Source organism: Ips typographus, linkage group LG16 (genome assembly GCF_016097725.1).
Source record: "Ips typographus isolate SLU linkage group LG16, UJ_Ityp_2.0, whole genome shotgun sequence".
NCBI lineage: Eukaryota > Metazoa > Arthropoda > Insecta > Coleoptera > Curculionidae > Ips > Ips typographus.
This window is the reverse complement of record NC_138437.1, coordinates 260,182-277,274: the sequence shown is the minus strand read 5'-3', so window position 1 is coordinate 277,274 and position 17,093 is coordinate 260,182. Positions and strand designations below refer to the sequence as shown.

The 17,093-nt window shown below is 37.0% G+C and overlaps 1 protein-coding gene across 1 annotated transcript in view; it reads left to right on the top strand.

Moving 5' to 3' along the window:
* The window catches only part of LOC145738810 (protein qui-1), a 294,747-nt gene that overhangs the window by 211,004 nt on the left and 66,650 nt on the right, over positions 1–17,093 (top strand). Inside the window, exon 20 of the mRNA XM_081993876.1 lies at positions 8,290–8,570. Coding sequence (XP_081850002.1) covers positions 8,290–8,570 — 281 coding nt within the window. The remainder of the gene's footprint in view (positions 1–8,289; positions 8,571–17,093) is intronic.

The following is a 17,093-nucleotide window of genomic DNA, read 5'->3' as shown; positions in this document are numbered from 1 at the left end:
AATATTGATCTTTCCATTTTCCTGTGTGATATCCTAAGCTTATTTATGTTGCATTAGTGTTTCGCATCCGTATGTTACAACTGGAAGCACGCATTCATTTCTCTTAAGGCTCATAGGTATTTCGCTATTAAATTGTTATGACCTATACTCAGAAGGAAAAGTAAATAAAGCACTTGGTGAGCAGGACGTCTACAGACGCTAATTAATAGAATAGATACAGTTGATGACGAATATAAGACACGTATGGTGCGGCTGCTTGATACAATAAAACCAGACAAGCTACTGCTAGGCATATCCTTTACTGGCATGCCTATGCATAACAGGAGCCATGAAAACATGTCCTACAGCGGCAATGAAGGTCATGCTTGACCTCATATCCTTGCACCTCACGGTGGCACTAGAAAAGGCAGCTTTGTTTAGAATGGCTCAGAACGTAGTTGGAGGAGGAATGCTGATAATTAGGAGAGCTTGGACATGTGAGGATGGACTATCAAAAAGCATTCCACATCTGACGTATCCGAAAGATGAAACTATCAGGAAATTTAACTTTGGAAGTACGTTTTTCACTAAATTAAGAAAGAGTGAGTGGATCAATGTATCTGTTACTTACCGTCTGGGCGAACACACTGTTAAATAATATGCGGATGGGTCCAAGACACACAAGGGAACCGGAGTCGGAGTGTTTGGGCCAAAAACCAAATACTCGGAGCCAATATGAAAATATCCCAGTATCTTTCAGGCGAAAATTTACGCAATAAAAAGGTAGATAGTTCAGCATTGACAACGGCTATCGCAAGCAGGATATTGGAATTCTGACCGACAGTTAAACAGCCATAACAGCGCTAAGCCCATCCACAGTCAGCTCTAAAATGGCATGGGAATGTCTAGGCAAACTCAATTAACTAGGCAGAAATAATAAAATCGCCTTGCTCTGGATTACAGGACACAGAGGAAGTGAGGGAAATGAGAAAGCCAACATTCTGCCTGAAAAAGGGGCCGAGGTTCCTTTTACAGGACCAGAACCCTTCTGTGGCTTGGGGGATTACACCTGTAAACACGAGCTCAAATTGAAGGAGGAACACGAAAGAAACTAGCTCTAGGAGCAACTCACTGGATTGGCGCGCTCTAAGAAATTTCTTGCAGGTTACAACCGGGAAAGGAGTCAAGAATTTGTAAAATTGAGCAAAAGAAACCTATGTTCACTTACAGGTTTCCTCTCAGGACACTGTCGATTGAGAGCTCACCTGAAACGGATAGGTCTAGGAAAACACGGAAACTGCAGATTCTGTGGGGGTGAGGAAGAGACTCCTGAACACCTGCTTTGTGAATGTGATGCAGTCTGAAACATAAGGACTAACTTGTTTGGGAGCAGCATAATCAATGATGGGGATTATTAAGGTCTTGAAACTAGAGGAGGAACTGTGATGAGACTAGCTAGACGAGACCTCAAGACTCAGTGCATTGTCACCCCGACAGCTACAAACTACAATCTACAATCTAGTGACGAATAATGGACTGAACATAAACAAAACAAAATATATGCTGATAATAAAAACAGCTCAACTCTCCCCACATCCAAAATATGGTAATTCTAGTTCTTCCTACCTGTAACACATTTATAGCACTTGTGCACAAATTGACATACTATATAATAAAATAGTAAGTCCTCGATGCAAAAGGCTAAAAACCAGAAAGAAAATTCTTGGTGAGCCAATTTTCACCTAATTAACCTAATCAGCGTAAACGTTTCCAAACTTGCGTTAAATCATCGACCGAACAAAATGTTTTCTTTCATCAGAGACTAATTTTTGTTAATCTACATATAGATCAACGCTGTAAACGGCCATTAATTCTGTTGATATCACATCGTTTATCTTTAATCAGCTTCGACCACCTGTTAAAATAACTGTTGGAATGTGACATTAATGGGCTGCTCTGGAAAATGGGAGCGTAGCTACATAAGAAACGATAAAATTAAATAATAAAGTTACGTAGGTCTATATATTTTTTATGTTTTGAAAGGAAAATAAGGTTCTTATTATTTACTCCTTGATAGAATAATGCTTACACAACAATGTTTGTGGTAATTCACTCTTAGCAACAACTCTAGAATACTCTTTATAATGATTTACTAATTATAACTGTATGTCACTTTGCAGGAAGAACCTTTCCCAACTTTCTCGTAAAATAAGGAGATGAATGTATTGATCGAAAAGGACAGGTTAATTGGTCTGCTCCTTCCCTTAAAAGCTCTCGTGATTTCTTTTTGGGGGAATTTATTAAAGCCTACGTCAGAAATATTCAACCTAATATATAATTGATTTTTAAAAAGAAGTTTAGAGATAAAAGTGAAAAGTCTTTTAAACTGATCTTGACTTATAATCTACATTTTAAAATTTTATTAGTTTTTATCCTTTTTGATTACCTTGTTGAATTTAGTGGTAATTTACTGGACGAAAGCTTTGCAATAATAAGAAAATTATCTAACATTTCCATGTTAATGTAATAGACAAAGGTAGGTGCATAAATTTGACAGTCTGGCATACGCACAGGACAAAGACCCGACTATACAGTCATACCAACAGCAGATGGATTTAATAGATTTATTCCCCGCGTAATTTGACCTACAAACTTTGTTCTTCTCTAATATTCCATTTGAGAAATTGATTGTTAGCCAAACAACCCCGCTGAGGTAAACTTGATCAAATTTGTCATTACAATGGTTGAAATTGCGCCATTTACATCCTCAGTCAAATTGTTTGAAACAATTGGCTGGAATTACTGCTTAATTTGGATTAAGAACATGCAAAATGTGAATTTACTGGTAATAACAGAAATTAGTCGTTTATTTTGTGATATATCCTTGGTCACGTAGCAATTTGGCATTATCATAGTGCCACATTCTATTTTAAAATTAACGAAGAAATACAAACCAATAAAATTATAATACAGCGAGGAGTCCGTCAGGGAGATCGAATTTAACCAAAATTGTTTATTCTATCATTGTGAGACGTATTTAAAAATCTATCCTAAAAACTATCCTACCTAAACAACCTGCGCTTTGCAGATGATATAATCTTAATTTCGAGTGATGTCAATGATCTTAGAGGAATGTTGGAACAGCTTTACAATGCAGAAAAGAAGGTGGGATTAAAGATGAACTTAATCAAAACCAAGATAATGAGCAATGCAACAACCGATATTATCATAGAACATCAGATTGTATGAAATGTCAACGAGTGTGTCTACCTGGGTCACAATTTAAAATTGGGGAAAGAAAACCAGACCTAAATGACAAAATCATACCAGTTAACTTAAAAAGGAAAGTATATGAATGAGACTCACAGAGAGAAGCGTAAGCCGATTAAGAACAACACAGAAAGCAATGAAGAGAGCCACGTTAGTAATTTCGCTTAGAGATAAGATTCGAGGACATCAGAAGACGCACACGGGTCACAGACGTCATAGAACGTATAGCGAAGTGGAAAGGTAGTAGGTGGGTCACATAAGAAAGACAAAGAAGGATGGACCTTAAAAATCACAATATGAAGATCACGAGAGACCCGAAGAAAAGTTGGAGACCTCAGAAACGATGACTTGACGTTATCAAGAGAGTGGAGAGTGGAGAGTGGTCAACACTGGATACAAACTACACAAGACAGAATAACGTGGAAAGCATCAGGGAGGCTTATGTCCAGAAGTGGATGAATAACGGCTGGCATAGAAGAAGAAAAAGTCGTAGATATGCTTCCCAATTTGTGCATTAAGTAGGAAATAGGGTCCCTCACAGAAAATGTAAAAGAAAGACAACGGATTAGTCATCTATGCGCGCGCATAAATAGCCACACCTGGTCTTTCAAATCAGCAAGGTAGCTGTCGATAATTTACCACGCAGATAAAACGAATAATAAAGCTGACATGGGTGGCATTTGGAAAACTAAGTCATCCTCTTAAAAATCTTGACATCCCTATATAAACCTATAAACAAAATGTACTTAACAGATGCATCCTGCTGATGCACCAAAATATGGTGTTGATATAAAGGCTGTAACCAAGAAGTACACCATTAACCTTGGGACAATGCAAGGGCTTGTCGTTAGCTTACGGGATAAAATTCGTAACGAAGAAATAAGAATAATGAAGGGTTCACTACCTTTACGTTGTAATACAACGAATTGCTGAGCTGAAGTGGCAATGGGTGGGGCACGTTGCCAGACTAAAAATGAGCAGATGGGTATCAACGCTTGTACAACACTGGAGCTTGTACTCTTCTTCTTATTGCATCGTCTCCCTTTGAAGGTTAACGATCCAACTGACAATAATGACTCTTTACACAGCTGCTCTGAAGATGTCGGATGATTTTTTACTGAGGCCTTGTCGTAGGTTATTGAGCCAGGAATTCTGCCTTCTCCCTATTGTGATCCCCCTCTGAATCTTTTCTTCGATGATCAACCGAAGTTCCTCATGTCTGTCTCCCCTCATTTTCTGTCCAATATACCTTGGTTTGCGCTCTTTGATAGCATCAGCTCTTTGTTTTCTACAGTCTGTTGAGAATTTCAGTGTTTCTTACTCATTCAATCCAGGCTATGCGTAATATTCTTCTCTGAAGACGCATTTCGGAAGCTCCAATGCGTTCTTTTAGCAAGGAGTTGAGTCACACTAAACTCGTCTCGATTAGTCTTGATGACGCTATCTTCAAATCCAAATGGAATTTATGTTGCTGCATAAGATCCAGACCCATTAGTTCATCACCGGTTATGTTGGCTACGAGAACCAAATGATTGAATTTATGTTCTCCAAACTTGATTTTAGCTTCGTGAATTCCCAATACAGGCATTGTATCACCCCCGGATGTTTCAAATATAAACTTTGCTCCGGTCACTCACTAATTCTGCAATGCTTCACTATGTATGGTCTTACTATAGTGAAACAAGTTGTCGACAACCATTTGACAATTACTTCCGCAAACCTTGCCATTCACTATCAAGCTTATGTTGTTGTGCTAAAGACGAGCTACTTTAATAACTGTAGGTGAAGCTTGATAGTGATTTCTAGTCAGCTTTTGCATCTGATGAACATTGACTAGTCCTTCACTTTCCTGGTTCAACAGTCCTTTTGATTTGAAGCACTGATGTTGTTTATGTCCTTTTTCACCATAGTTCCAGCATTCCAAGAATCGTGTAGACGGCTTTGTGGTAGTTTCAATTGGCTTGTCTTCGTCTATCCCACATTTACATTATTCTGGGGTTAGGGCATTGATGTCGAATATGCCCTTTCTCTCCACAGTGCCAACATTCAAAAGAACGAGGAAACGGCCTTGTTTGCGCACTACGATTGACACTCCTAATTAACATTTTAAAAAAAGATCCAGAAAGACAGCGAAGACTACGAGGAAAGAAGCAACCAACCAACCTGCAAGAAGTGGACTTTGATTCAATGCCCGTAGATATCCGATTACAAAGTGCAAAAATGGAGGACGCAGTGAAACAGCTTATGGAGATGATGAAGGAAATTAAAGCAAGCCAAGTAAGTCAGGACAGCAAGTTAGAAGAAATTAAAGCGAATCATCATCATCAATCAATCAAATCAAATTTAAGGGGATAAAAGTAAGCCAGGAAAAGATAAAAAAAACTCAAATAAGTCAAAAGGGCGAAACTAGAAGAAATGCTTGCCTGCCAAGACCGTAAGTTTCACGACATAAAAGGCCAAATCACCGACCAGTTCTAAGGACAGGATGATAAGTTAGATCGAGTGATGAATGAAATGAAGACCGAGATGGGAACCTTGGAGGAAACTGTGCAGAGATTACAGAGGGAAGTTGATAGATTACAGGAAATGTCATTAAAACCAGCAATAGTTGTCAGACCAAATTTTTGTGCAAACATTAAACCTCCAGTGTTTGACGGTAAGACCTCTTAGCAGATTAATAAGAAGCAGTTTGAGGCTGCTGCTGAACAACTGGCGAACAACTGGACGTGGAGTGATAATCCACTGCCTTGGTTTTATCACTTAAAGAAGAAGCACTGGAGGTTTAAAAGACTCTAGATGAAGGCTACTACAAAAACTACGACGACTTGATCCAGCACTTAGAAATGCAATTTGGAAACAAGCACCTAGAGCAAGTTAGCAGTAGAAGCAATGAAACCTTGCAGCAGTACGAAGCTGAGATTACCCGGTTAGTTTGTCTGGCTGCTTCCCAGGACATTAGAGAGCGAATGTCTGTTCGAGCTTTTGTAAGAGGAGTAAAAGATCGTGACACTGAGCAAGCTTTGAGACTAGCCACATGCAAAACCTTGCACGATGCTCTTGCCTACGCCTTGGAGTTTGAGCGGTAAAATAAGTGTCACGAGAATATCATAAATAACAGGAAAGTGTTTATTGGGCAACTCCGCAAAAAGGTGAAGCAGAGAGGAAGAAGGATGATAACCCGGCGACACGTGTCTCTGCTTTTTGGCTTCATCAGGCATGTAACTCCATCTATATGAAAGGAGGTTCAAACCAACCAACAAACCAACTAACATACACAGTGAGACATATACGGGTGTAACCTGGAAAAAGGGGAACAAAAACAAACATGGATATCACAAACGGCCAGCAGCGACACAATTGTGATTTTCGCAAGAGGAACTCCATATCGTGGACAACATCTCGCTTCAGAAGCCATCCATGTTTTACACTTCCTTAGGTAGGATCACTCGCAACGGTTGGCTTTAACGTCACCCGTTCAGAAGCGAGATGTTGTCCACGATATGGGGTTCCTCTTGCGAAAATCACAATGGTGTCGCTGCTGGCCGTTTGTGATATCCATGTTTGTTTTAGTTCCTCCTTTTCCAGGTTACACCCGTATATGTCTCACTATGTGTATGTCAGTTGGTTTTTTAAACTCCTTTCATACGGAGGGTGTTACATGCCTGATGAAGCCACAAAGCAGAAACACGTGTGGTCGGGTTATCATCCTTGTTCCTCTCTGCTGCTCCTTTTTGCGGAATTGCCCAATAAACACTTTTCTGTAACTCATTACATCCGCGTAAACACTCTTCCATCATAATTAATATTTTAAAAAATGTAAAAAAATAACAATAAAAATAAAAATAAGGACAGTTATTAGGCAGGTACAGTCATAGGGCAGATAGGAAAGGCAAATATATCTAAGGAGTCATTGATCCAAATCAATAATTTCGCTGATTTTTAGAAAATCTATACTTTTTCCTTAAAAATGAACATACCGGAGAACAAAAAGTAATACAAGAATTGTTTCTTTGAAATACTGAAAAATTAATCACGAAAGGATTAAAGAATATTTAGTGATTCGAACACATTAAATACAAGTACAGTATTGTACTTATTTTTAATTTGTACTATTACACTATTCAGACGTGGGGATTATTGTATGCTATTAGAGCCCCAATTAGTGTGGATCAACCTTTTATATTTAATAAAATAATTAATAAATAATTTCAATGAATAATAAAGAGATCCGTATGCTTGCGAGGGACTTAATACGCAAGAGTTATTTCTAGTTTTGTTAGAAAATATTAATTATACCGGTTCCTAGTATGAATATGACTTTTCTAAGAAAAGCAAATGTTTAACTCTGAACTTTATCCCAGATTGCTAACTTGTCCAAAAAGGAGTAATTACTTTTAAATGTATCTCAAGAAGTGCTAAAGCGAAATCAATGAGGCCGCCTGTGGTGGAGTAGAAAAGTAATTACTTCTCGTTTGAGACACTTAGAAACTTTTTCTGTGAAACGTTTACGATTTTTTTTATTCTAGTAAACTAGCTAGATTAGAGTTTTCTAATGTGTCAATTTCATAAACGTGTGGAAATGAAATCCTTTTAAATTAATAATACATGCAAAATCAATCATGATAACGTTGGGAACAAGAAGTTACATTAAAGAGCTTTTGCTAACGGTTTCGCACCATTTTAACCGTACAAGAATAAATGACTTTGCGAAAATAAAATATTAGTGCAAAAGATTTATAACAGCCGTCTAAAGCTGATTAATGAATGTTACGTACTTAAAATCGAAAAAGACTTTGCGTTTACCAGCAAAAGCTTATTTCGGAATTTTTATTACAGCCAGTTAAATCTCGAAAAGCTTCTTTTTAAATTAAAAAGGTTATCTTCAAAAGTGCTTTGATTTACTTGAAAGCCCACAAGGAGTTCAGCAATGGTAAAGAATTACTTTTTAAATTGTTAGTTTCCGTAATATACTTACAAATTATAAACTAGACCAATTCCACCAAGTGTTTGTTTCACCACTAAGTTTTAATCGCTTTTCAGGACACACGGACAAAGTGAATTGCATGGCAGTGACAAAGCAGAGCCAATTTCTCTTAACCGGTTCAAACGATATCAGCATCATTGTTTGGGACCTCAAGGGCTTAAACATAAAACTGAAAATATCGGAGCACATTGCACCGGTCCTGTGCATCACGAGTGCCCTTAATAACTCCGTGATAATAACGGGAGGAGAAGACAGTAGGATTATCATAAGCTCCCTGGCTACCGGAAAGGTTGTTACTAAAATTGATCACCATCGAGGGCCTGTTACCGCTATTAAGGTAAATATCACTTGTATAATTTAATCACGTCATTATCTCGAGGGTCCGTTTCAATTGACTTATGCAGTCTCTAATTATCAACCGGTGTCGTCTTAAAAACCCCCGAGCCTGCAGCTAATCCAATTTCCCGTTCAGTTCTACAGATTCCACTATTGGATGATTTAGATTTGTTTTATGCAAATTGCGCCGTAGTAAAGGCTATTTAATCATTTGAATTCAGACGCTCAGTTACATTGTACGTCGACGTCTGTGAATTTAATTGCACGGATCATCTGCATTAATACACCTTACAGAAAAGTTATTTTGTTCTACTTCTACATAAACATTTCCCAATTCTTGAACCGTTAGGACAAAGTTACAGCACCATCTAATATCTATACAGTTTTGATTATGTATATTTTTGTTAAGTTGGCTTGCAAATGACACATTAATCCAAAATTGTGGCAATCTAACTGGACATAATGTTGAACTTTACTTTCTGGATTTGAAATTGGTCAGTAATATTAATTATAACTTCTAGACATTTTTGAAAGTTTTTCAACTGCTCTAGAGGCATACGGAAGCTTTTAGATTGTTTAGAAATCTTTTAAAAACTTATCTGGATTGTTCTAAATCTTTTTGGAGGCTTCTAAATTGTTGTGGAAGGCTTTCGACTCATTTTTAAGCATTTTGGAGTTTCTATAGTGTTTTGGAAATTCTGATATCTCTTTAGAATACAGCATGAACATTTGGAAGGTTTGTGGACAGTTTCAAGAGCATATGGAAGGTTCTGAACTGCTTTATAGGCATTTGGAAATATTAGGCGGTTCTAGAAGTTTGTTGAAAGTTTTTAAACTACTCTATAAGCATACGGAAGCTTTTAAACTGTGTTGAAAGCTTATAGACTAGTTGAAGAGCATATTTGGAAGCTTTTAGACTGTTTCAAAACCTTTTGTAAGCTTTTATGCTGCTTCAGCAGCATTTGAGACATCTAACAACTGTTTTGGAAGCTTTTGAAATCTTTTTCGACTATTTCAGGAGCATTTGAAAGGTTTTTGAACGGTTTAAAGAGCGTATTGATGGTTCTGAAATGCTTTACAGCCATTTGAAAATCTTAGACTGTTCAAGAAATTGTTGGAAGCTTTTAAACTGCTTTAGAAACATACGGAAGCTTTTAGACTATTTTAAATGTCTATGCTGCTTCACGAGCATTTGAAAGCTTCTAGCATCTAGACACATTGTTTCGGAAGCTTTTGAAATCTTTTTTGACTACTTCAGAAGCATTTGGAGGTTTTTGGACAGTTTAAAGAGCATATTGAAGGTTTTGGACAGCTCTAGAAGTATCTGGAAACTCTTAGACGGTTCTAGAAATTGTTGGAAGCTTTTAAACTGTTCTAAAACCTATTGGAACCTTCTATGCTACTTCAGGAGGATTTGAAAGTTCCTAGCATCTAGACACTGTTTTGGAAGCTTTTGAAATCTTTTGGAAGCTTTTGATCAAGAGATTGTTGGAAGATTTTAAACTGCTTTAGAAACATACGGAAGCTTTTAGACTGTTTTTGATTATTTTTAGAGTTCTGAGCTAGTTGAAGATCATTCGGAAGCTTTTAGAGTGTTTCAAAACCTTTTGTAAGCTTTTATGCTGCTTCAGGATCATTTGAAAGCTTCTAGCAATCTAGACACTGTTTTGGAAGTTTTTGCAATTTTTTTCGACTATTTCAGGAGCATTTGAAAGGTTTTTGAACGGTTTAAAGACGGTATTAAAAGTTCTGAACTGCTTTATAGGCATTTGAAAATCTTAGACGGTTCAAGAAATTGTTGGAAGCTTTTAAACTGCTTTAGAAACATACGGAAGCTTTTAGACTGTTTTTGAATCTTTGAGAGCGTCTGCCCGAGTTATTGAAGATCATTCGGAAGCTTTTAGAGTGTTCCAAAACCTTTTGTAAGCTTTTATGCTGCTTCAGGAGCATTTGAAAGCTTCTATCATCTAGACACTGTTTCGGATGCGTCTGAAATCTTTTTCGACTACCTCAGGACCATTTGGAAGGTTTTTGGACAGTTTAAAGAGTATATTGAAGGTTCTGAACAGCTTTATAAGCATTTGAAAATCTTAGACGGTTCAAGAAATTCTTGGAAGCTTTTAAACTGCTTTAGAAACCTACGGAAGCTTTTAGACTATTCTAAAAGTCTATGCTGCTTCACGAGCATTTGAAAGCTTCTAGCATCTAGACACTGTTTCGGAAGCTCTTGAAGTCTTTCTTGACTACTTCAGGAGCATTTGGAAGGTTTTTGAACAGTTTAAAGAGCATATTGAAGGTTTTCTGGTTCTAGAAGTATCTGGAAATTCTTAGACGGTTCTAGAAATTGCTGGAAGATTTTAAACTGCTGCAGAAACATAGGAAAGCTTCTAGACTGTTCTAAAACCTATTGGAACCTTCTATGCGGCTTCAGGAGGATTTGAAAGTTTCTAGCATCTAGACACTGTTTTGGAAGCTTTTGAAATCTTTTGGAAGCTTTTGATCAAGAGATTGTTGGAGGCTTTTAAACTGCTTTAGAAACATACCGAACTGCTTTATAGGCATTTGTATAGTGTTTCGGGTGATTGCTGTAGCCCTCCATATTTTAGTCAATATTGTTGTTGCGTTCCTCGTCAATGCGATCCTACGTCTAATGTCAGCCACGCAGCTTCCAGAGTTTGTTATCATGGAACCTAAGTGATTGAACTGGCTCGCAACCTGGTATCCAGCCACGGTTTGAACACCAGGCTCATTGTTATGAAGGAGGTCTACAATCATCGTCTTGCTTTTTTGTTTATTTAATTCTAAGCGAATTTCTTCGCTAATAGAGCATAATCTAGCAGCGATGAACACGGTATCATCCGCATATCTCAGGTTATTTATCCTCCTGCCCTTCACTGATATTCCACCATTCCATTCTTCCAATAGTGTAGGCATCATATTTTCTGTGTAAGTAATAAATTGGATTGGCGAGAGTATGCATCCATGTCTCACTTCTGCGTTGGTTTTGAAACTACTCCATAGCGTGTTCGCTGTGGAAGTGGAGAGGTTTATATAAAGGAAAAATTTTTCTGAAAGCTGTGTATAGCCTAGTATATCTGTTTTTCTGGGATGCTTTAAGCACAGTTTCGACATATATTGAATGATTGTTTCAGAATATTTTTGCAAAATCGGTAAATTTTCTTAATTTAGAGGTAAATGTAAATAAAATTTTGTTTGCAGTTCCCCTTCTAGTAATTTTCATTTCCGTCATCCATCCATTTTTATTAACAGCTCCTATTGATCCTGTTGGAGCATTATTGATCATGTGAAGTTTCAAATGTTGTTTGGGAAACACACATAATGGTGGAATGTATGTGCCATTGGCACATATGGCTACACACATGGCCACCAAGAAACCCCGTTCTGCGTTCTGAAATTTCGCGCTTTATATCAGTTGAATCTTCCAAAAACTGTATGGTTTAAACTAAACTGTATTGTTTAACTGCATTTGTTTAAACATATATATGTTTATATGAAGTTTTTAGCTAAAAATAATATTAACTTAACAGTTTAAGGACCAAAGACGATTTAGACAAACGCTCCCAAGAAAATAACGGCACACATGTATATTTGGATAATGAAAATTTAAATTTGTGTGCCTGTCAGTTCCACTCGTTTGGTGCAGTTTAGACAAATGCAAAAAGTTCATTTTCCCTCTGTTTCAGTATTTTTTTGCACATTGCTTTTTCGAACATTGCCTGGGATATAAATGAATGGCAAATTGTTTCTATCACTGTCAGTCATTCATTCGTGTTTACTAATGCAACAAACTCTTTTCTTACAAGTCTCAAAAGAGCTCCTGTATTGTCTGCTATATGGTCTTTCTCCTTATAATCTGTAAATAACACATCACTCGAAACTATAATCGAAGATGTAGAGGTAGAATTAAAAGCACTTAAATGGTTTAAATACCCAAAAACTGACACAAAAGAATGTTAAAAAATTTCTGAAATTTATGGTTCGGCAGCTAGCCCGGGTCCAATATTAATTACATTACTAATGTACTCAGTGATACTTACACAACAACTTCAACTACCATACATATAGTTTTCTTTTATATATTTTTTCCATAAAGTTACGAAATAAAATCGTAATCTGAATAAAACCTAACCGTTTCCAGCATATCATCAACATGATATTGGGGTTTGCACCCTATCAAACGTTTCTAAACACCGACATACAAATCCCATTACAGGTTTTCACGTGAATCACTCTAGGGTATTGTGTGCTCCCCTAATATAAAACTTCCTCAGTTCAAATTTTAATATGACTTCGATAACCTCCCTATTTTCTGGAGTCAGTTCTTATAGTCTGGTTAATCAGATGCAAAATATGCACTTACACGTATGTTAAATCATTTTCGCTATATTGAATGTCAAGGATTATTAGCTTCACATGTTTGCTCGTCCTGTATTAGGGATAATATTAAATTGTATCAGTTTATCGGAAGGTGTAATTTTTTACTAAGTTAAAATGCAATACATTGCTTTGCACACTTTTGCTAGCTATCGTCAACGGAAATCGAGATTTTTGTACTCTCCTGGGTTCGTGGAATTCGCCTCCTCCTTCTTGGTTTGGTGCAATGTATATCCTTGAGAAAACCAGTTTTATGACTTATAATCAATCTACCACTATATATCGTCACGAAAAGAAATTGGTCTTATTTAAAAAAATATAAATTCATTAAATTAAACCAGATATTCAAAGATGGCGACATAGCAGCAGAATGCACCTAGTGCATCATACCTATTTTAAGCGATGACAAATCACCGCTACTGCTATGCAGGAATCAAACCAAGCGACAAACATTAGATTTCGTCACCGAACGAATTTGGTATAAATAAGGCTCTACATCCGTTACTAAGGCAGACGGTGGGAGACTCCGTCTCATGCCACACATGTAGTCGTTCCAGATTTCTCCAACCCGCACCGGGTTCGTAAATTAATGAAATAGTAAATAATTTCAAAATTATAATAATCGCGAGTGCCAAACCCTCCAGAAAGCTGCTTTCATCGTTTAACAAATGTATGTACAACCTATTGTTACAAAGGCCTCATAACCAGATTAAGATTTCCGGAAATTTAGGGAAAAACGAGGGGTCACTATATAGAATTTCCAGGGGGTCACTATATTTAATTTAGGGAAAAAGTGCACAACTTGGCAACACCGCATCCCAGGGGTATCCCAAACTTACCCCCCTAATACGAAGTCTCAACCCTCTAGGCATTAAAATAAGGGAGTTACCCATTTAACCCTATGTAAAATGCAAATCTACGAAACAACTACTTTTGGACATGTCCCGGTATCTTTAAACTTGGATCGGCGCATCGGATCGAATGTTCGCGATACAATAAACGTTTACTCGACGTATAGCAGGAACATTCTGTGCATACAGGTACATTCGAGAATCGATCACCCACACATATACATATAAACCAACCGAGCCGACAGACAGTCAGTTGTGAGTTGTGAAATAACAGTGGCGCGATAAATCAAAGAACTAAGTAGTGAGAAGTGGTAAAAGGGAGTGGTTTAACAAGTGATCTCAAGTGTTGTTAATTGTTGTGTAATTAGTAAATAAAGTTTGTTGAGTTTATTCAAAGTATCACTTATCAAAAAGAACCCAGTAAAGTGTAGCATTTGGTGTCGATAAGTGGGATAAGTGAGTGAAGAATTGTGCTGTACGTGAATGGTGAATACAAGATAACAAACGGCAAAAATCGAGGAACAACTGGCGACATTTATGGGCGACAATACTACAAAAGATGGATGCCGAAAAAGAACAACGACAGACGGAAAAACAAGAGGAACAGGAACGACGACAACAAGAAAAACAAGAGGAACAGGAATGACGACAACAAGAAAAACAAGCGGAAGAGGAACGACGACAACAAGAAAAACAAGCGGACGAGGAACGCCGACAAAAAGAAAAGCAAGAGACGCTATCAACCGGATGAAGAACAACGACGACTTGAAAAAGAGGAGCAAGAGAGACGCTACCAACAGGAGGAAGGAAACAGACTCAAAGAACAGCAAACTATACTTCAAGCTCTGGAGAAAAATCGATCGAAGTTGCAAGCTTATATCAATGAACAACTACAGATGGTAGACGATAAAGTAGAAAAGGTAGACCATAAAGTCGACGAGGTGCAAACTGAGTTTGGTAACAAATTTGGACAAATGGACCCCCAATTTGGACAAGAAATTGCAACTTTACGGAAGGAAATCATGAGTGTTCGCGACGAATCGAGGAACTTAGACGAGGTATCTCCGATAGAAAACTGCCCGAAAGTTCAACCGAATGCAATACTGAAAGATTATAAGGTGCCAAAGTTTGACGGAAAATCTTCGTGGGATTTATACAGAAGACAGTTTGAAGTTGCTGCTATGGCTAATGGGTGGACTGAACGTCAAAAAGCCACCGAGTTGGTACTGGCGCTGCAAGGTAAAGCTCTCGAAATACTTCAGAACATCCCGGAGAGTAAACAAGGAGACTACTACTCCCTTAAAAATGCGCTGGAGCTAAGGTATAACAGTAAAGTGTAACAATACATTTAAATTAATGGGAGTTGCAGAATCATGAATTCACATGTTAATTTGATAATGTTTCGGATTACTCATTCAATCATTCTGCACGGGTAAACGACAGGGTTGAAGGAGTGTGCATTTATGCTTAAACTGGGTATATCAGCATCGCTTTTCCCATTTTTTATAGAATACTACCATTTTTAACAATACTTCACAAATCAACAGGGGTAACGGTATTTGAATAGCGAGAAAGGGTGGGTAAATCTTTATTTAACATTACTACTTTTTCCTGCCTTAATTTGCAGCTATTCAATATTTCCCATTTTATTTCTGTTCAACATTTGTATGTAAGAGACTCTACAGTATTTCCCAAGTTAAGGAGTTAGAATAAAATGCATTTTAATTTTAACTGCAAAAATCACGGTTTAGTCTGAGACCAAATCGTCTGTAAAACCAACTTGTGGTAACCGTATCACGTTTTTAAGCCCATTTCTGGAATCCTCAATAAATTTCCTATATAACTGCATACAAAACAATAAAAAGTTTGCTACGGTCAGGGGGACAACTCCTGTCAAAATTTGAACTGCAAAAATGAAGATTTAAAGGACAGTCTGAGACAAAATCGCCTGTAAAACTTATTGGTAGTGGCCGGATCACATTTTGAATTAAATTTCCTATCCAATAAACTAAAAAAAAACTGAAAAATTCCGTACAGTCCGGAAGAAAACGCTGTCAAATTTGAGTGGCATTTAATGGCATTAAGTTTGCAACAAAATCGCCCGAAAAACTCACTTGTAGGGACCGGATCACATTTTTGTGCAGATTTTGGGGATCATTAAACTTCCTATTCAATGACGTAAAAACACTAAAAAATATGTTACAATAAGAGAGAAAAGCGCTGTTAAACTTCCAACTGTCAGAAACACAGTTTTAAGCACAATCTGCGACAAAATCGTCTGTAAACTTTACTTGTGGTGACCGGATCACATTTTTAGGGACAATCCGGAAGGAATGCACTGTCAAGCAGAGATGTAAAAGCGGTAATTTTCGAGTCGAAAAATTTCCTTTTTTGGAATTTTTTCAAGACTGAAGTCTTTCCAAATTGCCTGGAAAATATGAAAACTGGCTACAAAGACAATTTTTAAGTTCACTAAGTTAGTTTTCACTGTTTCAAACTCAATTTATTGGTCTCCAAGTATATTTTCAATACCAAAGTCCTTCAATTTGTCTGGAAACTAGGAAAACTAGCTAAAAAGGTAAATTTTAAGTCAATTCTCATTGTTAAAAAGTCGATTTTAAGCTGTACAACTCAATTTTTACAACTCAATTTTTAAATTGAAAAGAAGTAGTCCATATTCACACAGTAGTAATTTTTAAAGCTACAAGTCAATTTTCAAGACTGAAGTCTTTCAAATTATCTGAAAACTATGAAAACTGACTACAAAGACATTTTTTAAACTTCTTAAGTTATTTTTCATTGTTTTAAAGTCGATTTACTGGTTTCCAAGTCAATTTTTAAAACTAGTATTGAAATGTGTCTAAAAATCATGAAACTTGATTGCAATTGCAAATTTTAAGCTTTCGTAGCAAATTTCATCACTTTTTGGTCTGATAAGTATTTTTCAATCTGCATGTGTTAGAATTTAAGTCAAAAGGCTTGAAAACTTATGTCTGTCATTACAGGAAAATTCCTAATTGATTGCATCAAATGTTATCAGAATTCGTACATTAAAATTATTCGCCAAGCTGAATATGCATCGAATATACAAGTATACAAATTCAGGATTAACGAGGCAAGACCAGAAAGAATCTTGAACACTTTGCAGTAACTAGAACTTATAAAAAATATCACTTTCAGCAGAAAACAGTTAAAACTCAGCTTTCGGGCTGAAAACTGGCTAAATCTCAATTTTTAAGACTAAAGGTGAGTTCCCATAACCACATTTTCAGCTGACA